Below are 16,701 nucleotides of genomic sequence, written 5' to 3'. Positions count from 1 at the left end.
TGCACGTTGCTCTCCTCACCCTTCTGTACACAGATGCGCTTACGCACATACATTTATACACGCACGCCCCACCCCTGCACTCTTGCATGTGCTCGTATGCGCTGGGCTCTGCGGCGACTGCAGCATCCCGAATCATATACGGCAAAATTCCTCTGTCTCAATGTAAACCGGCTTATGTGCTGCTGGTGAACCAGGGATAACTCCAAGCACATGCAGTAGAGCCTACAAAGGTCAGCAGCCACAGGGACTCCCTCACGCCTTGCCGCCTTTCAGTTATTCAGCCTCACTGTAGTTGGGCGTCTTTATACTCTCAGTATGGTTTGCTGTGAACTATTGGCCAAGGAAGTTCTGAAATACAGTAAATCATGGTGCTAACCTGGATAGCTGCTTCTAAGACCTCATGTCTTCCCAAAACTTGGCACTTGAAGAACATCACTTTCCCTCTCCTGTCAGATTACAGCGCGGCCCTGTTTGTAGATGATACTGAGGTCGCCTAAAGTAAGCGGGATTGTGCCAGAATGACACATGAACATGTACACTGTCTGTTTTCTTACAGATAGCAGAGCACTTATGACACTTCTTCATGCTCTGAATCAATGCTTCTGCCTTTTGATGTTGACAAGTTCGGCTCAAGGCATTACAGTGCAGTGTTTTGGAAAGATGAATTAGAACGATGCTTTATGAAATGTTAGCCCAGACTTGGCTCCTCTGACCTTGTGATCTTTTTGTCTGAATAACGACGTCTCTGTTAAATGTTTCCATTTTTCTGCCCTTGCACTTCTGCTCCTGGAGTTATTTGGTGAGTTTTCGCTGGGTTCTTTGAACCTCTGTGACCTGCGGCATTGTCAAGGATGCGGTTAAACAAAGCTTTGGTGGTTCTCCAAACTGGAGCATTCAACCGCAACCCAAAATAACTAAAAACCAACTGCAAGGGGAAAACAAAGTATATCGCTCGGTTCATGGGGGGCCAGGCTTTCATGTTTAGCTGAAGACCGTGTGTTTTGTATTTGTCTCCTCTCTGTACATTCCTCAGTTTTTTGGGGAGGTATGAGGGAATGGGGGATTTGTTCAAAAGGCCCCCTCTCCACTATTGGCAAGTCCAGCATTCCTGTCACAATCCCTTTACCCCCCCCCTCTCCTGCCAAAATGAGAGGCTCTGATCGTGTGTGTGTGAGGTGGTGTGCCTCTTTGTGAAAATGCAAAGTTTGTCGAATGCGTGCGTGGTTATGAAGTGTTTGTTCGTATGTGTATGAAAGATAGGTTGTGAATGCAGTTGTGTGTGTGTGGTGTGTGTGTGTGTGTGTGTGTGTGTGTGTGTGTGTGTGTGATTTACGACGTATCCTGCCCTTTGGGTCCCTGTGAGGGTTATGAGACACAGCACCAGATCAGGATCAGCTCTGCTGTTTTGACATGGACTTAAATCAAGTTTCCGGCGGCCATTCTCATTTTCCCAGTTGAACAAATAAATCCCAACAAAGCTCATGGAGATAAGTACCAATTTCCTGTGTGTGGAGCTCTTTTGGGTCCGAATTGGGTCCTTTTCAGATTTTCTCATTTTCCCATCCAGTCTCTCTGTCCTCAATATGAGCCATTTTATTTGGGCTCTTAAGTCCCCAGATCTACTGGATGTATTGTACTATCCGCTGGAATGCCATGCTCATTTCTAATGCTCCATTTAATACTTATTTCAAATAGACCCCAGCACAGATGCATTCTGTGAGTGGTGTAAAAATTTGAGAAAAAATTGTCAGCTGTGCTCTAGCTGTTTAAAAAAATGAAATGTCTGGGTTTTTTTGGACTCGCCATGTTGCTTGACTAATGGATGTTGCATTTTAAAGCCAAGACAATTTGTTATTTTTTGCAACAAAATCTCATGGTTTTATTCAATACGTTTGTAGATGTTGATCCCGGAAACTCTGGGATGTAATCTGGAGCAGGAATGCACAAAATGAAATGACCAACAAATTAAATTACTCCAATTATTATTATTAGTTGTTTGTAAAAATGACCTCAGGTTTTGCTCGTGCGTAATGTTTTTTTGAGAGGTGCACTGCCCAGACCTTATAACCCATAGTGATATAACAGGTGTACTTGGAGGCCTGACCTGCTTCTGTAACATAATCATTCTGTGTCCTGACCTCACCTCTCCCCTGTTGTGTGACCCACAGGACTGCTCCAGCTCTGAAGAGTACGCGGTCGCCTCCGCCCTGCTGCCCCTGACGACGGCCTTTTACCGGGTGAGTGAGTGACTGACTGGGAGATTCCATTCCACAGAGCTCTTCTCCTCTCTCACACAGAGAGAGCGGTTAGAGAGTCAGCCAGCAGGTCCTTTTGATTATATTGCTCAATCAAGGGCAGGACGGCCTGGCATTCACCACAAGCTGGCCGTCCTAATGGAGGGTATTTATAACGGGGGGCAATGATAGAAAAGGGATGGGGTGTGATATCCCAGCTGTCCTGGCACTGGTCCTGTTCTGAAGGTTGCCTCTGGTGCATGCAGCATGCCCTAACCTCATGTCAGGAGCTGTGTTCCAGGCAGGACAAGAGACTTCCCAAGCCTCTGACCATGCAGCTCTGGGACAGAGGAGTCCCGCTTGTTCTCAGACGAGCCACATTAGGATAATGGGGGTGAGAACTGTACCTCACACCAAATCCCAGAGGGCCGCTGTGGTTTGTGGTTTCCAACCTCCCGTGATCAAACTTGGTTGCTGCAGCGCGCACCACAAATATGTCCCCACCGCTCTGCTGTTGCCACGGCGACAGACACAACTGTGGGATGTTGCCCTGCATTGGGCACAGACCCTAAGAGACAGAATTTGGACCTCGCCCACTCTCTGCCATTGTATGACTCACCCTGTTCTTACAGGACAGGCTGATGTAACGCTCTGTGATAAGCCTGCTTTCTCTGTTTCCCAGCCAGGTTAACCATTCTATCAGACCACAGTGGCATTGGAAATGTACACATAGAGTCAATTATCTAAATAAAACCAAGGGAATTGTCTCTGTTTGTTGATACAGGTGTACAGTGTGACCTGCTATGTGATGGGGGTGAGAGCAGAGTTGTCTCTGTACACAACCTGAGTAAAGTGGTCACAGACCCCACTACAGCACATTGTTGATAGTTTGGTTTGTTGCTGTAACGGAGTAACAGTGTCTCTCTGTGACCGTCAAGTTGTCAACACAACACTGTGACCCTAGGCTCCAACTTTCTGCCTCTTCATTAAGACATCTGAAAGCCATTGCCTAAACGCATTGGATTTCCTGTAGTTTTTTTTCCTGTTTCCCCATTTTACGTAACCATACAATCTGATTTAAAGGATTACGTTAAAGGACCCTTATCACCAGGTTTTCAGAAAGAGACACGAATCCTGAGAGGCATCTCATTCTCGACGGAGCAGTTTCTGGCACGGGAGGAATGAGAAGGAATGATATCGTGAGCTCTAGAACGCAACAGATTTCTCCCAGATTTACAAAGGAATGGCATTAACTGTAGAGCCCAGCGTGTGGTCACGCAAATGGCGAAAAGCAAGAGCACAGGAATCCACCACGGTCCATGTTGTGTAATCTCTTATGTGATGAAAAAGCTGGAAAAACAACGTATCCCCAAAAAAACAGAGCACCTTGTGATGGTTCACAACGTTCCAAAGAGATTCTCGGGATAATCGCAACATCGCACGATAGTCAATTACATCCTTTTGCAAAATGTCTGTTGGCCTGTTTTACCCCATCCTGCCACATTTCCCCATAGTCTTTGACTTTACCACACTGACTTATGGGGCTGTTCAAAGCATGCTTGGCAGCAGATGAAGGAGCCAGTGGAGTGTTGGGTTTATGCCACGCTGTAGTAGAGGACCATGACAGTCTACTGTAGGACACTGCTGAGAGAGCCATTTGTAGAATCGTTGGTTGAGAGAAAGGGAACAGGAGTGTCTTCTCTCTGCACCTAGGTGACAATCGTGACGAAAAGGTGACAAAATAGCAGATGAAATGTGCAATAATCTTTCAGTGGTACGTGTGTTTTGTTACGAAGCCAAAAGAGAATTTCAAACAGAACCGTTTGTTTCTTTGCCATGGAATGGTTTCGACGCGGGTCTTATGGTCAAGATTATTTGCATACCTTTTCATGGAAGATTAGCTCTGATTTCATTCATCATAGACTTTATTACACTACCAAGGAAAACAACACATCTCGGGTACATGTTGCACATCTGCTACCACGTACCCCTAACCTCCTAGCTTCAGTACTAAACTGCTAAGCCCTCCAACCTTACTACAACAGCACCCTGCCCTCAAGTTAAGACTGTCGGTGGATCCCATTTAGACTTCCTAGAAGGTGAAGCTGATCTGACAGGTGTTTACCTGTGGGTCATGCCAGGGTAGGGAGAACCTGTAATACAACGGTAGTTCAAACTGGGCCAGAGGTATCCCCGGAAAGGCATTTGGACAGCGGAATTCACACACACACACACACACACACAACCTGTCTGTAATCTCCATAGAAAGACGTAGTTAATCAGTGCTCAAGTGGCTTTGAGTCATTAGGCGACTTTTTTACACCTTTTATGTAACACACTAGCCCAGGCTTGCCTCGGGAATTTGCTGCGTAGTTTCATTATAAACATGTTGTCATTTTGAGTTTCTCATGTAGATTACTTTACAAGAGCAGGCCTATTGCTTTCCTTAAAGTGTAATTCCATCCGTGTAAATAGTGAATTGTACATAATATACCGTCTTGCAGTGGCAAGGCGGGATCAACACAATACGTGCCGTTGACGACATCCTCCTTGCTGGTTGTTTTTTTCACTCCAGCCAGTCCTCATGCTCAGCCCCCAGCAGTATAAATCACCTTATCCCCTCAACCCCTCCCAACAAGGTCAGTTGGCTTAAGGCCCTTTCCTATTAAGACCGCTGCTTCACCTGTACCTGTTATCCATCACTCCTCATTGACATCTTCCCCAGAGCCTCTCAATCCGTCAACCTCTGCTGCCCGCAGTAACTCCAATGAGAAGTGGGGATCGGGTCTGGAAGAAATTTGGTCAGGGCTTCACATCCAGGGTTTTATCACCACAGTATGTAATCTGTTCAATCACTACAATGCCCCCATCTGAAGGCTGCCCCCAGAAATGCACTCTAAATTAAAATGACCCTTTTACAGTATAATATTTATAGTAAATCCCCTAAGTCTTAAGGTAGTGACAATTCATGAAAGCCTTATGAGGTTTTTCTCAACTTAATCTGATGAATATAGACTGTCCTGTCACGGTGGTCTTCTTTCTCTTAGCTTCAGTCTGGTTAGTCTGGAGCCTCCCCAGTGGACTGTCTTCAGCCCACAGTGCTGCTGCCCAACCTCTCCTCACTACAGAATGTGGGAAGCTTCCCAGCAATGTGCCCGCTCCCACAGAGTGTTTGTGCGAGAGACATTGTGTGTGTTTGAACATTTGCCCAAAACACAAACCAAACTGAAGAGCCGCCTTTCATTGACCTATATTCTATATTCTGCCCCTTCCTTCCCTCAGTCTGTCTGGCAGGCTGCACTGTGAGGTCTGTCTGGTGTCTGGCAGGCCGCACTGTGAGGTCTGTCTGGTGTCTGGCAGGCTGCACTGTGAGGTCTGTCTGGTGTCTGGCAGGCCGCACTGTGAGGTCTGTCTGGTGTCTGGCAGGCCGCACTGTGAGGTCTGTCTGGTGTCTGGCAGGCCGCACTGTGAGGTCTGTCTGGTGTCTGGCAGGCCGCACTGTGAGGTCTGTCTGGTGTCTGGCAGGCCGCACTGTGAGGTCTGTCTGGTGTCTGGCAGGCCGCACTGTGAGGTCTGTCTGGCGTCTGGCAGGCTGCACTGTGAGGTCTGTCTGGTGTCTGGCAGGCCGCACTGTGAGGTCTGTCTGGTGTCTGGCAGGCCGCAATGTGAGGTCTGTCTGGTGTCTGGCAGGCCGCAATGTGAGGTCTGTCTGGTGTCTGGCAGGCCGCACTGTGAGGTCTGTCTGGCAGGCCGCACTGTGAGGTCTGTCTGGCAGGCCGCACTGTGAGGTCTGTCTGGCAGGCCGCACTGTGAGGTCTGTCTGGCAGGCCGCACTGTGAGGTCTGTGAAACTAACCACTCTTGGAACATGTTTTACTTACTTTAGAGGCCTATATGTCTGGTGAAGTCATCATAATGCAGCCAACAGGTTGAACGGTGTTTGACATGAGCTTTTGGGTTAAACTGGGTTGGCATGCTCTCTTGGGCTCAGTAAGTAGTTTACCTAAACTGCATGCAACCTTTGTACAGGCCATATCTCAGTTAGCAGTGATGGGTTGTTGTATTGTTCTGTATAAATGTTTCTGAATTCCTCGGCAATATACTACTTCTGATAAACCCCATCTTACTACAAGCGTCAGCACTGTTTGATTCGGTGTTATTGTGTCCTTTTTAATAAACTCACATATTTATCATGTTTTTATTGTTGCAATTGAATGTAGACCAAGAGTAGAGATCTGCCTACCTCTTGGCTCTCTGAGGTTTAATTTAATTTGGATGCACCGCGGCAGCAGTCAAAGCCCAAACATGATTCTGGACTCAACACAGAAAACCATTGGACTGTTTAAATTCTTTCTGCCCCAGTTTATGCGTGGAGAGATTGGAAGGTTTTCGCTGTCAAGCTGTTTTATGTTTGGTCCTGGGGAGAACAGATGATTTACGTCGTGACCTTTGTGTCCCTGTGAGACGTCTAGAGCTGGACTCGTCTCTGTTTACTCTGCATTGTAGAACATTTATGTTAACAGTACATCCCGCATGTATACTTATGGCATGATGGACTTGTTTGTTCCACGCTTTTCAACATGTCTCCTCTGTTTGCTTGACTCGGTCATCTGTGTAAATAGATTGTTTGGATGGCGACGTCTTCAGTGCTACAGAATGCAAATAACTCCAATGACACTAGGGATTAATGGGGAATGAATCTATAAAGCTTGATTGGTCCAAGTCAGGTTATTTTCTTCCCCCAGTGTCTCTGTCACAAAGGACTTCTAAAGGAATGTCTATTTTTATACCCATGGACGCCAAGTGATTTGCTCCAAAACAGCCATAAACGATTTTGTTGCCCAAGGCTGGTCACGGATCAAACACGGCACTTTTCCTCCCGTGTCCAGATAAGTACAGGTCAACCATCAGAGCTATGAGACATCGTATCTCCCTTTTTAGAGCTGATGAACACACCCTGAGCTGTCTCTCTGTATGTCTCTCTCTCTCACTGTCTATCTAGCTATATGGGCAATACTGTATTATTGAAGAGTTGCCACCTTTTCCTTCAAGTCGTGTCATAAACCCGAACATCATCATCCTGGGATCCCCTAGCCAGACCTTGAGCTCTTTTTCAGTCTCTCTCTGTGCTCTCTCTCTGTGCTCTCTCTCTGTGCTCTCTCTCTGTGCTCTCTCTCTGTGCTCTCTCTCTGTGCTCTCTCTCTGTGCTCTCTCTCTGTGCTCTCTCTCTGTGCTCTTTTTCTGTCTCTCTCTGTGCTCTCTCTCTGTGCTCTCTCTCTGTGCTCTCTCTCTGTGCTCTCTCTCTGTGCTCTCTCTCTCTGTGCTCTCTCTGTCTCTGTGCTCTCTCTGTCTCTGTGCTCTGTCTCTGTGCTCTCTGCTCTGTGCTCTGTCTCTGTGCTCTGTCTCTGTGCTCTGTCTCTGTGCTCTGTCTCTGTGCTCTGTCTCTGTGCTCTGTCTCTGTGCTCTGTCTCTGTGCTCTGTCTCTGTGCTCTGTCTCTGTGCTCTGTCTCTGTGCTCTGTCTCTGTGCTCTGTCTCTGTGCTCTGTCTCTGTGCTCTCTCTGTGCTCTGTCTCTGTGCTCTCTCTGTCTCTCTGTGCTCTCTCTGTCTCTGTGCTCTCTCTGTCTCTGTGCTCTCTCTGTCTCTCTGCTCTCTCTCTGCTCGCTCTGTCTCTGCGCTCTGTCTCTGTGCTCTGTCTCTGTGCTCTGTCTCTGTGCTCTGTCTCTGTGCTCTGTCTCTGTGCTCTGTCTCTGCGCTCTGTCTCTGCGCTCTGTCTCTGTGCTCTGTCTCTGTGCTCTGTCTCTGTGCTCTGTCTCTGTGCTCTCTCTCTGTCTCTGTGCTCTGTCTCTGTCTCTGTGCTCTGTCTCTGTCTCTGTGCTCTGTTGCTCTGTCTCTGTGCTCTGTCTCTGTGCTCTGTCTCTGTGCTCTGTCTCTGTGCTCTGTCTCTGTGCTCTGTCTCTGTGCTCTGTCTCTGTGCTCTGTCTCTGTGCTCTGTCTCTCTGTGCTCTCTCTCTGTGCTCTCTCTCTGTCTCTGTGCTCTCTCTCTGTCTCTGTGCTCTCTCTGTCTCTGTGCTCTCTCTCTGTCTCTGTGCTCTGTCTCTGTGCTCTGTCTCTGTGCTCTCTCTCTGTGCTCTGTCTCTGTGCTCTGTCTCTGTGTGTCTCTCTGTCTATGTCTCTCTCTGCTTGTTTTCCTGCATTCCTCTTCTGCATTTGGCAAGTGGAGTGTTCATATGGGTCTCTTTTGAGGGTCATCTACCTCCATCCCTCCATCTGTCTTCTCTTGTCCCTCTGCTCTGTGTAGTAGGTTCTGACTGCAGCCTAGACCCTGGCTCCCCTCTGCTGTCAGAGCAGGGAGAGCCAACCGGCCGTGGTCAACCTGACCTCCAGACAACTGAGCAGGCTGTGTGTTTAACAGGAGAGGACACACACACCTCCACTCAATGTGCTGCAAGACCCACACAACATATGACATGAGAGCATGATGACTAATATTGTAAATATTGTTCTCTGGTGCAGGTCCCCAGAATAACAGCTGCATTAATGCGTCTACTGTTCTTGTTTTTCATATTGGTCACTGTTCCATGAATGGCCACGGTTCATTCATTTATATCCTTTAACACTGACCTCTGTGCATTTAGTCTAAACTCATTAATCCAATCAGGTAATCTGTAAGTCTATTAGCGCCACAGTTTGTCCTGAAAGCACTTGTGTCAGATTTGTCTCTGTCGACAGAGGGTTGTTAGGCCAGCTCCCTGCTCTCCCTGCTCTCCCTGCAAATGGCTGAGTACGAGCAGAAGACACGGTGTTCCTGTGAAAATGTAATGTGTATAAAACATTCCTGGGGGAAATGAAACTATCCGTACAAGCTTTGACATTGGCGTCATCCGCCATACTTCCTTAACGATATAAAGCTGCGCTCTGACGGACTGCGTACATTTGGAGACGAATTATGTCTTTATGACATACTACTAAACCTCCTTAAAGAGGAGGTTTAGTAGTGGATTTATCATTTACATCAGAGGGATACTATTCAAGGTGTAGGGCTGTCCTGAGCAGGGAGGGTGCCGAGCACGCGGTCTACTGCTGCCCTCCAACGGCCTTCAAACATCTCTGGAGAGGAGAGATGATGAGATACAACAGGCCAGCGTACACTAGAATCACTTCCAGCCCCAGTCTCACCTTTGAACTTCCGCACACTGCTCTCTCACTCCCCCAGGGCTCTGTGCTCGGCCCCCTGCCCTCGGGTAAGCCTCAGCAGGGTGCCGGGACTGTAGCCATTTTAGTTCTGCAGCCTCTGGTAACTACAGTAGCCCCACTGCCGCTGGTCATTCAGGGAGAACCAAAGCAATAATGAACAGCGCCGTGTTGTATTGTGTCAGGCTCAGAGGGAAGAAATCAGAAACTAATCTAATAAGAGGCTTGAGCGTCGCTCAAGAAAGACACATGGCCTTCAGACTCGGCCAGGGGGAGGAGGTGGAGGTGGGGGGGTTGTAAGGATTTTAATTTATTAACAGTGTTGGCACTCTGTGTTCTTGGGTCCGGGACTGGTAGGTGCCTTAGCTGTTGCCCAACATTCATGTGTTTATATCGGGGCATAGGAACAGTCTTCATGGCTTTAATAGAGCTGCATGTTCTCTCTAGGTGCTGTGTGCAAACAGGTGCTTCACTTCACTATTCATACCGTGGAAAAACAACAGGGCCCTGTTTTTAGTACTCAGAGAGAGAGCGGGAGAGTGACGTTCTTGGTGTGGTGTTGTATGTGTTGAAAACGTACGGCCCACGAGAAATGATTGATTGTACTTGAAACCTTTGGCAGATTTTGATTATTTTCCTATTTCCACCCAGGTTTTAATGGTTGTCTTTACAAGCTATGCTCACCACAGCCCAGTTATTTTCACGAGTTGTGAGACGTTGAGCCCAAACTACTCTCTTGTATGTTCAGTCGAAAGCAGACACTCAGCACATCTGAACGTTTGGCTGGTCAGCGCTTCAGTGTAAGCTGTTGAAAACGTCTACTCCTCAGCCTCTTACTGTCAAAATATTCCCCCATGTCTGCAGAAACTGCCGGCTGGCGTGAGCCAGTTTGCCTACACCTGTGTCCAGGACCATCCCATTTGGACCAATCAGCAGTTCTGGGAGGCCACATTCTACAGTGAGGTCCAGAACCAGATCCGAGCCCTGTACCTCACCGCCCCTGAAGACAAACTAGGCATCACTGCCAGGCTAAAGGTAAACGAATGAGAGGTTTCAAAGCCAAATAATGGTCATTTTTCTATCACTTTTTTTAGCCCCATTTGCAGAATGACACTAAACAAGCACATATCTTTCTCTCCCTTCAGGAGCAAGGTCCCCTGCCCCCGGCGGCCCCCAGCGCCTCGGAGCGCACGGCCATGGACCTGGCGGCGGAGCAGCTGCGCGCCTGGCCCTGCCTCAGCAAGGAGAAGCAGCAGGAGCTGGTGAAGAACGAGGAGAGCACGGTGTTCAGCCAGGCCATCCACTACGCCAGCCTCCTGGTCTACCTGCTGGTCCCCCTGGATACCAGCAAGAACAAGCTACTCAGAGCCAACCCCGTCGCTGACTGGGAGAGCGGCAGCAACAGCATCGTCACCAACAGGCAAGCAGAGAGCAGCTGGTTGCGCCTCACTGCACCCTACTGATATTCAGTCAGTTAAATCTGACACCTAACTATTCCCCACAGCTATATCAACAGTTAGTTTGGCACAGCACACAGAAGCGCATGGCCCTCTAGAGTGAAATGCACTTGATCGGAAAAAGAACTCGAATGCAAGGTTGTTATCTAGGACGATAGCGCTCTTGCTTGGGGAGTATTTTGTACTTCGTAATAAGGTGACGATAAGTGTGTGGGCGGACATGACATTACCGTGTACATGATCTCCTCTCCTCTAAAACGGATCAGTGTACAGCACCTCCTCAGCCGTATCCTGCCCACTCCCACGTCCATCCTGTTGGCTGTCCTATCACCTGCTGGAGTTTCAGCCTCAGGTCTGCTAGGGTGGTTAACACTCAGCCTGCCTGCAGGGGGGAGCGACCTCCACTCAGCCAAAAGAAACAAAGATTGGGATTTCCCGTGCTAAGAGTAATATGATGTGTACCAAGTTTAGAAAGTTTGCACGTGTGCCTTTTCCCAGAAATGGAGAAGGGTCTGCCAAGGCCATATCTCCAGTTTCTCTCACTTTCACTTTCTGTATGCACTGCTGCTACACGGTAGCCCCCTAGCTAGTCCCCCTCTGAAGCGTATTACTGGAGATTTTAGGCCCTTTGAGTTGTTTACATGGAGAATGTTGAAGCCTACACCATGATGAATCCTTTAGTTTTTGTTTTGCCGCTGGTTTCATGAGTAGGGGGGGCGATGGCCACACTGTGTTTATTTGGTTGTTATTTTCTCTCTTTTGGTTCTAGCCCCAGACTTGTTTTGTTTCTCACAAAGAGACTTCTGGATCTCATCTGTGTGTTTTGTAAACCCCGCTGGACGTTACATCACCGTCCCATGTGAAAAGTGGCCAAGAGACGGCGGTAAGCGGTCCTGGCATCACAGCCGACCTCTTGCCAGACTGCTGGTGTGCCATGCTCACAGACCTCAGACACACTATATCGTCATGCGGATCTCTGGGAAAACTTCAAGCATCCCTCTCTGCAGCCTGTTCTATTCTCATGCCATTAATGCAGACTGAAGTCCGACTAAATGTGTTTCTGCAGTATTGCAGGCAGTATGGCGGAGAGCTTTGACACAGAGAGTGGCTTTGAGGACTCTGAGAACAGCGACGTGGCCAACTCTGTGGTACGGTTCATCGCCCGCTTCATTGACAAGGTGTGCACAGAGAGTGGCGTCAGCCAGGACCACATCAAGAGTTTGCATAGCATGATCCCAGGTACCGTACCACCCCCAGTCAACCTCAATACTACCAAATACAACGTCAATTAAACCCCAATACTCTCTATCCCAGAGCGCTGTAGCTAGCACCATGACCTCTCACTTCAGTAGCAAACTCCCGCTGTCCTGATTCTGTCAGCTTTATCACTTAACCCTGTATTTGTGCGTCTAACCTTCTCACTCATCATTATTTACGATTCATTCAGGATTATCCGTAATCATGGTAGAATCCACATTCATCTGTTTAGAAACATTTATATTCTTATTTACAATAAAAGTGACTCAAAAATGACACTACATCATTTACCATTTATATTGGGCACAAGATCATCTGAAACGCAACCAAAACAAACAGCAAATGCATCCAACAACTTTGTAGAGTCACAAGCTTGATTAAACAGTTCACCCGATATGGATGAAAAGACCCTCAAATTAAAGCTGACAGTCTGCACTTTAACCTCCATAGTCATTGTATCATCCCAATACTTTTGTATCTCACTGTAGGTGGTGGCCTGCAAATCTGTAAATATAGGCTTCCTGGGGTTGTAATTAGGGGTGTACAAGCATGTGTTTATGTTTACCTGGGTTGGGTAACTTATGTGTATGTGTTTTTGTGTGTGCATGACATCGTGCTAACTGGTCATGACCTCTGACCCCAGGCATCGTGGCCATGCAGATGGAAACTCTGGAGGCAGTCCACAGGGAGAGCAGGAGGCTGCCACCCATTCAGAAGGTAGGTGCTGCCCTGCACTGGGCCACCCATTCAGAAGGTAGGTTCTGCCCTGCACTGGGCCACCCATCCAGAAGGTAGGTGCTGCCCTGCACTGGGCCACCCATCCAGAAGGTAGGTGCTGCCCTGCACTGGGCCACCCATCCAGAAGGTAGGTACTGGGCCACCCATTCAGAAGGTAGGTGCTGCCCTGCACTGGGCCACCCATTCAGAAGGTAGGTGCTGCCCTGCACTGGGCCACCCATTCAGAAGGTAGGTACTGGGCCACCCATTCAGAAGGTAGGTGCTGCCCTGCACTGGGCCACCCATTCAGAAGGTAGGTGCTGCCCTGCACTGGGCCACCCATTCAGAAGGTAGGTGCTGCCCTGCACTGGGCCACCCATTCAGAAGGTAGGTGCTGCCCTGCACTGGGCCACCCATTCAGAAGGTAAGTGCTGCCTTGCACTGGGCCACCCATTCAGAAGGTAGGTGCTGCCCTGCACTGGGCCACCCATTCAATAATGAAGTGGTGTTAGATCCCCTATTCTCCTGGAAGTGGTGTCAGAACCCCTATTCTCCTGGAAGTGGTGTCAGAGACCCTATTCTCCTGGAAGTGGTGTCAGAGACCCTATTCTCCTGGAAGTGGTGTCAGAGACCCTATTCTCCTGGAAGTGGTGTCAGAGACCCTATTCTCCTGGAAGTGGTGTCAGAACCTCTATTCTCCTGGAAGTGTTGTTCAGTAGCTGAAGTGCCTGTGATTCCAGTAATGTTGCGGTCATCACTCATCACCCATCAGACTGGGGTTCTTACAGTGATACTGTTGTGCGCCTTATCACACTGCCAGCTCTTGATTAGGTCTCTCCCCCTGGTCGGCTCATTCCCAGGACACTGCGGGCCCAGTCAGGTCCAGTGTAATTGATTTGTATGTTTGTCTGGCAGGGCCTTGTCTGACATTCATAGCTGAGACCACGTTGCACACAGCTCTGCTGCCAGCAGCACATTCAATCCTGTGAACTCTGTAAACAAGCGCAGGAATGACCCTGGTGGGCCATCAGCACAGAGATTTATGACTGGAGTTGGAGCTGTCCTTGCCTCTGTGGAACCTGCTACTGCTTTGGCCCAAGGTACAGGGAGAGGAGGAGGTAGCACTGTTGGGTCTGTCAGGATTAAACAACAGTTAAGGGAGCTGGACGTACTGGTGTACCTTGGGCACTCCAAGCAGTGAAAAGGGTCACTGTGATAAGTTGCTATCGCTGGCTCTTATATCTCTGGCGTAGCTGGGTGGGTTGTCTAGTGTGTGTGTAGGGGTGATTACTTAGTTCCAGCTGGCAGCCTCATCGGGGTGCTGGGGGACCATTGGGGCCTTTAACACACTGGCCCCTGGCCCTGGGCCATCCAACACCAGCAGGACCATGTTCCTCTTCTTATCTTTTGGCCAGACTAGACCAGAACTCAACTGCACAGCCACTGGACTGGCTTGACCTTAGCATGGATGTGCACTCAGGTTCCATGTATATCCCCCCCCCCCCACTCTGTGTGTAAAGGCTGTGCTCTAAGAGGGACCCGTGACACCATTCTGTTCCCCATGGAAGATATGAACACTGCACAGAACCATGGCCTTCTGACATTTACTGTCTAGGCCCCCTCACACTAGAGTGCTCAACTTGGCTACAGTTTGATGAGCTAGAGAGGCAGAGCAGTGTTAGACCAGCTGCTTTCAGACCTGGCTCTGCTGGGGAGCTGACGAGAAACCGACTTCCTACACAGTGGAATGGAGTTTGGATTTCCAGGTTGCTACGAAGCACCTCAAAGCAGATGTTCAGCAGTTGTCAGTGCTCATTGATGAGGGGTTTGCTTTGGATCGTCCAGCATTTCTTGAGGCGTGTAAATCAATATATGGTGGTAGTGTTGGGTAAGAGTTGAGTTAAAAATATGTTGTGCAGACTACACTCAATGCATATATCAAAATGAAGTAAATTAATTATTGTAGTTGTAAATAAATGTAAAGACTTGCATATACCTAAGGACCAAATGATTGACTTGGAGTATTACTGATGATTAGTCTCCACAGAGCACACGCTTTGTTTTTCTTGGTAAAGCATCAGTGACTGTAGGTTGCTGTGTAAAACACAATATGATGCTGAGTGTGTGTGCAACACAGTGTTGGTGATGTGTTGCTTTTATGACATGATGTTTGTGTGTGTGTGTGTGTGTGTGATATATTTCGGTCTTCGATATGCTCAGCTGTTGTTTAGGTGTGACGTGTGCTGATATCTATCCTTATCTAATGCACTGATATGTTGACATTAGGGCTGTCCCCGACGACAACAAAAAAATGTTGGTCGACCGAAAGTCTTCTGTTCTTTCAACTAATCTATTGGTCTATTTTTAAACGTGTATTTTTTCCATATAGACACACCTTATGTGTTTGAATAAAATCAACATCAGTGCCTTCGGAAGATATTCAGGCCCCTTTTTCCACATTTTGTTACATTACAGCCTTATTCGAAAATATAATTTAATAAAAAAAAATCCTCATCAATACACAATACCCCATAATGACAAAGCAAAAACTTTTTTTTGAAATGTTTGCTAATTTATAAATAAAAAAAATGATATCACATTTACGTAAGTATTCAGACCCTTTACTCTGTACTTTGTTGAAACACCTTTGGCAGCGATTACAGCCTTGAGTCTTCTTGTGTATGATGCTACAAGCTTGGCACACCTGTATTAGGGGAGTTTCTCCCATTCTTCTCTGCAGATCCCCTCAAGCTCTGTCAGGTTGGATGGGGAGCGTTGCTGCATAGCTATTTTCAGGTCTCTCCAGAGATGTTCAAGTCCGGGCGCTGGCTGGGCCACTAAAAGACATTCAGAGACTTGTCCCGAAGCCACTCCTGCGTTGTCTTGGCTTTGTGCTTAGGGTTGTTGTCCTGTTGGAAAGTGAACCTTTGTCCCAGTCTGAGGTCCTGAGCGCTCTGGAGCAGGTTTTCATCAAGGATCTCTCTGTACTTTGCTCCGTTCATATTTTCCTCGATCCTAACGAGGCTCCCAGTCGCTGCCGCTGAAAACATCCCCACAGCATGATGCTGCCTTCCAGGTTTCCCCCAGACGTGACGCTTGGCATTCAGGCCAAAGAGTTCAATCTTGGTTTCATCAGACCAGAGAATCTTGTTTCTCATGGTTTGAGAGTCTTAGGGCCCTTTTGGCAAACTTCAAGTGGGCTGTCATGTGCATTTTACTGAGGAGCGGCTTCCGTCTTGCCACTCTACCATAAAGGCCTGATTGATGGAATGCTGCAGAGATGGGAGAATATTCTAGAAGGACAACCATCTGCACAGAGGAACTTTAGAGCTCTATCAGAATGACCATCGTGTTCTTGGTCACCTCCCTGACCAAGGCCCTTCTCCCCCTTTTACTCAGTTTGGCCGGGCGGCCAGCTCTTGGAAGAGTCTTGGTGGTTCCAAACTTCTTCCATTTAAGAATGATGGAGACCACTGGGTTCTTGGGGACCTTCAATGCTGCATGAATGTTTTGGTACCCTTCCACAGATCTGTACCTCAACACAATCCTGTCTCTGAGCTCTATGGACAATTCCTTCGACCTCATGGCTTGGTTTTTTCTCAGACATGCACTGTCAACTGTGGAACCTTTTATATAGACAGGTGTGTGCCTTTTCAAATCATGTCCAATCAATTGAATTTACCACAGGTGGACTTCAATCAAGTTATAGAAACATCAACGATGATCAATGGAAAAAGGATGCACCTGAGCTCAATTTTGAGTCTCATAGAAAAAAAGTCTGAATACTCATGTAAATAAGGTATTTCTGTTTTGTTTTTTTTATACATTTGCAAAACAATTTCAAA

The 16,701-nt window shown here is 47.8% G+C and overlaps 1 protein-coding gene across 4 annotated transcripts in view; it reads left to right on the top strand.

Moving 5' to 3' along the window:
• LOC106587205 (myotubularin-related protein 13) overlaps nucleotides 1-16,701 on the top strand; it is a 154,619-nt gene that overhangs the window by 107,144 nt on the left and 30,774 nt on the right. For all 4 annotated transcript variants that reach the window (XM_014175341.2, XM_014175348.2, XM_014175346.2 and 1 more), the window contains exons 17-21: nucleotides 2,169-2,237; nucleotides 10,290-10,460; nucleotides 10,571-10,845; nucleotides 11,949-12,121; nucleotides 12,783-12,856. In XM_014175341.2, the coding sequence (XP_014030816.2) occupies nucleotides 2,169-2,237; nucleotides 10,290-10,460; nucleotides 10,571-10,845; nucleotides 11,949-12,121; nucleotides 12,783-12,856 (762 nt within the window). The remainder of the gene's footprint in view (nucleotides 1-2,168; nucleotides 2,238-10,289; nucleotides 10,461-10,570; nucleotides 10,846-11,948; nucleotides 12,122-12,782; nucleotides 12,857-16,701) is intronic.

This window comes from Salmo salar, chromosome ssa26 (genome assembly GCF_905237065.1).
Source record: "Salmo salar chromosome ssa26, Ssal_v3.1, whole genome shotgun sequence".
NCBI lineage: Eukaryota > Metazoa > Chordata > Actinopteri > Salmoniformes > Salmonidae > Salmo > Salmo salar.
Note: the sequence above shows the minus strand (reverse complement) of the source record. Positions and strands in the feature narration are given on the sequence as shown.